The sequence below is a fragment of the Nylanderia fulva genome, unplaced genomic scaffold (genome assembly GCF_048542155.1).
Source record: "Nylanderia fulva isolate GAGA-0341 unplaced genomic scaffold, ASM4854215v1 Scaffold1366, whole genome shotgun sequence".
Classification (NCBI taxonomy): Eukaryota; Metazoa; Arthropoda; class Insecta; order Hymenoptera; family Formicidae; genus Nylanderia; species Nylanderia fulva.
Window position 1 is genome coordinate 1 of NW_028189587.1, and position 1,110 is coordinate 1,110.

General features: G+C 44.9%; 1 protein-coding gene across 1 annotated transcript; it reads right to left on the minus strand.

Moving 5' to 3' along the window:
• Window positions 1-33: 33 nt before the first annotated feature.
• On the minus strand, window positions 34-684 carry LOC146724351 (uncharacterized; the record flags this gene model as incomplete). The annotated part of the gene is made up of 1 exon (XM_085479989.1): window positions 34-684. A coding segment is annotated over exon 1 (651 nt), but the record flags the coding sequence as incomplete, so codon positions are not given.
• Window positions 685-1,110: the final 426 nt, after the last annotated feature.

Consider the following 1,110-nt stretch of genomic DNA (forward strand, 5'->3'; position numbering starts at 1 on the left):
TTTCTACGCGTTCGCGAGTCTGATTAATCGAACCTTCGGCGTCATCGTCGTCGTCGTCGTTCTTCTCCGCTGTTGTTGTTTGCTATTTCCATACGCGTGTTCGGAAGTGCTCGGATCGGGACGATTATCGCCATGCCGACGAAGGGGAAGCATGTAACAAAGATGATTCAAAGGTTGAAGAGAACGACACGTAGCGCAATAAGCCGTGTCGCATTCGTGTTGATTATTTCTTTGAATCAAACGTCCGCAATCTTCGCAAAATCGTATAGTTTCACAAACACTCCGACGTGATTTACCATCGTATGATTTTACCGCGCGATGACGCTCCAAGCAGGCATGATTGAAAAATTCACGTCTACAATTATCGCACCTAGTACGATCCGCGAATGATTGCTCGCACGGCGGCTCTCCGTTACATCGCGGACATTTATTAGAGCATCGATGCTCTCTCACATCGGAGCGGTAACTTAAATTACACGGGATACAATATCCCCGCCCGCCTGCTGCTGCATTTAAATTTAAAATTACATCGAAATGTTTATTATTTAAACTGTATAATAGATTTAGACGAGTTTTTATTTCCCGCTGCAAAGTGGTTAGAAATGCGTTTCCATCGAATAGCGGATTACCCCCTCGACCAAAAGTATCGTCGTTATCAGGAGACGCGGTAGTGTCTCCGGCCATGTTCAAACCCTAAAAGACCTTAAAAGACACTACAAGTCTCCTTATCCTGCACCATCAAAGTCCATTTTTTGGGGGTGTAGAACTACTAAAATATAAAAAATTTTGAATTGCACGTAACATAACCTGAAAGGCGGCATCGCCACGAGTAATTTGAGCCAAGAAAGAATAAAATCGGTCAAGCCGTTCCGGAGATACAAACGGTCAAAAAGTGACGTTTTTCATGAAAAATTAAGAAACGTCGTCTTCTTCTTCTTCTTCTTCTACTCTGTCCGCGTCCGCTGACGTCATCAAGATTATATATATATATAAATCTCTTCTCACCTTTCACTCACACCTCCCTCAACTTCCACCCACCCCTTTCCCTCCCACATCCCGCCCCTTCCCCCACCACCACTCCCACTCCTCTTTCGCCCTAACTCACCCTCT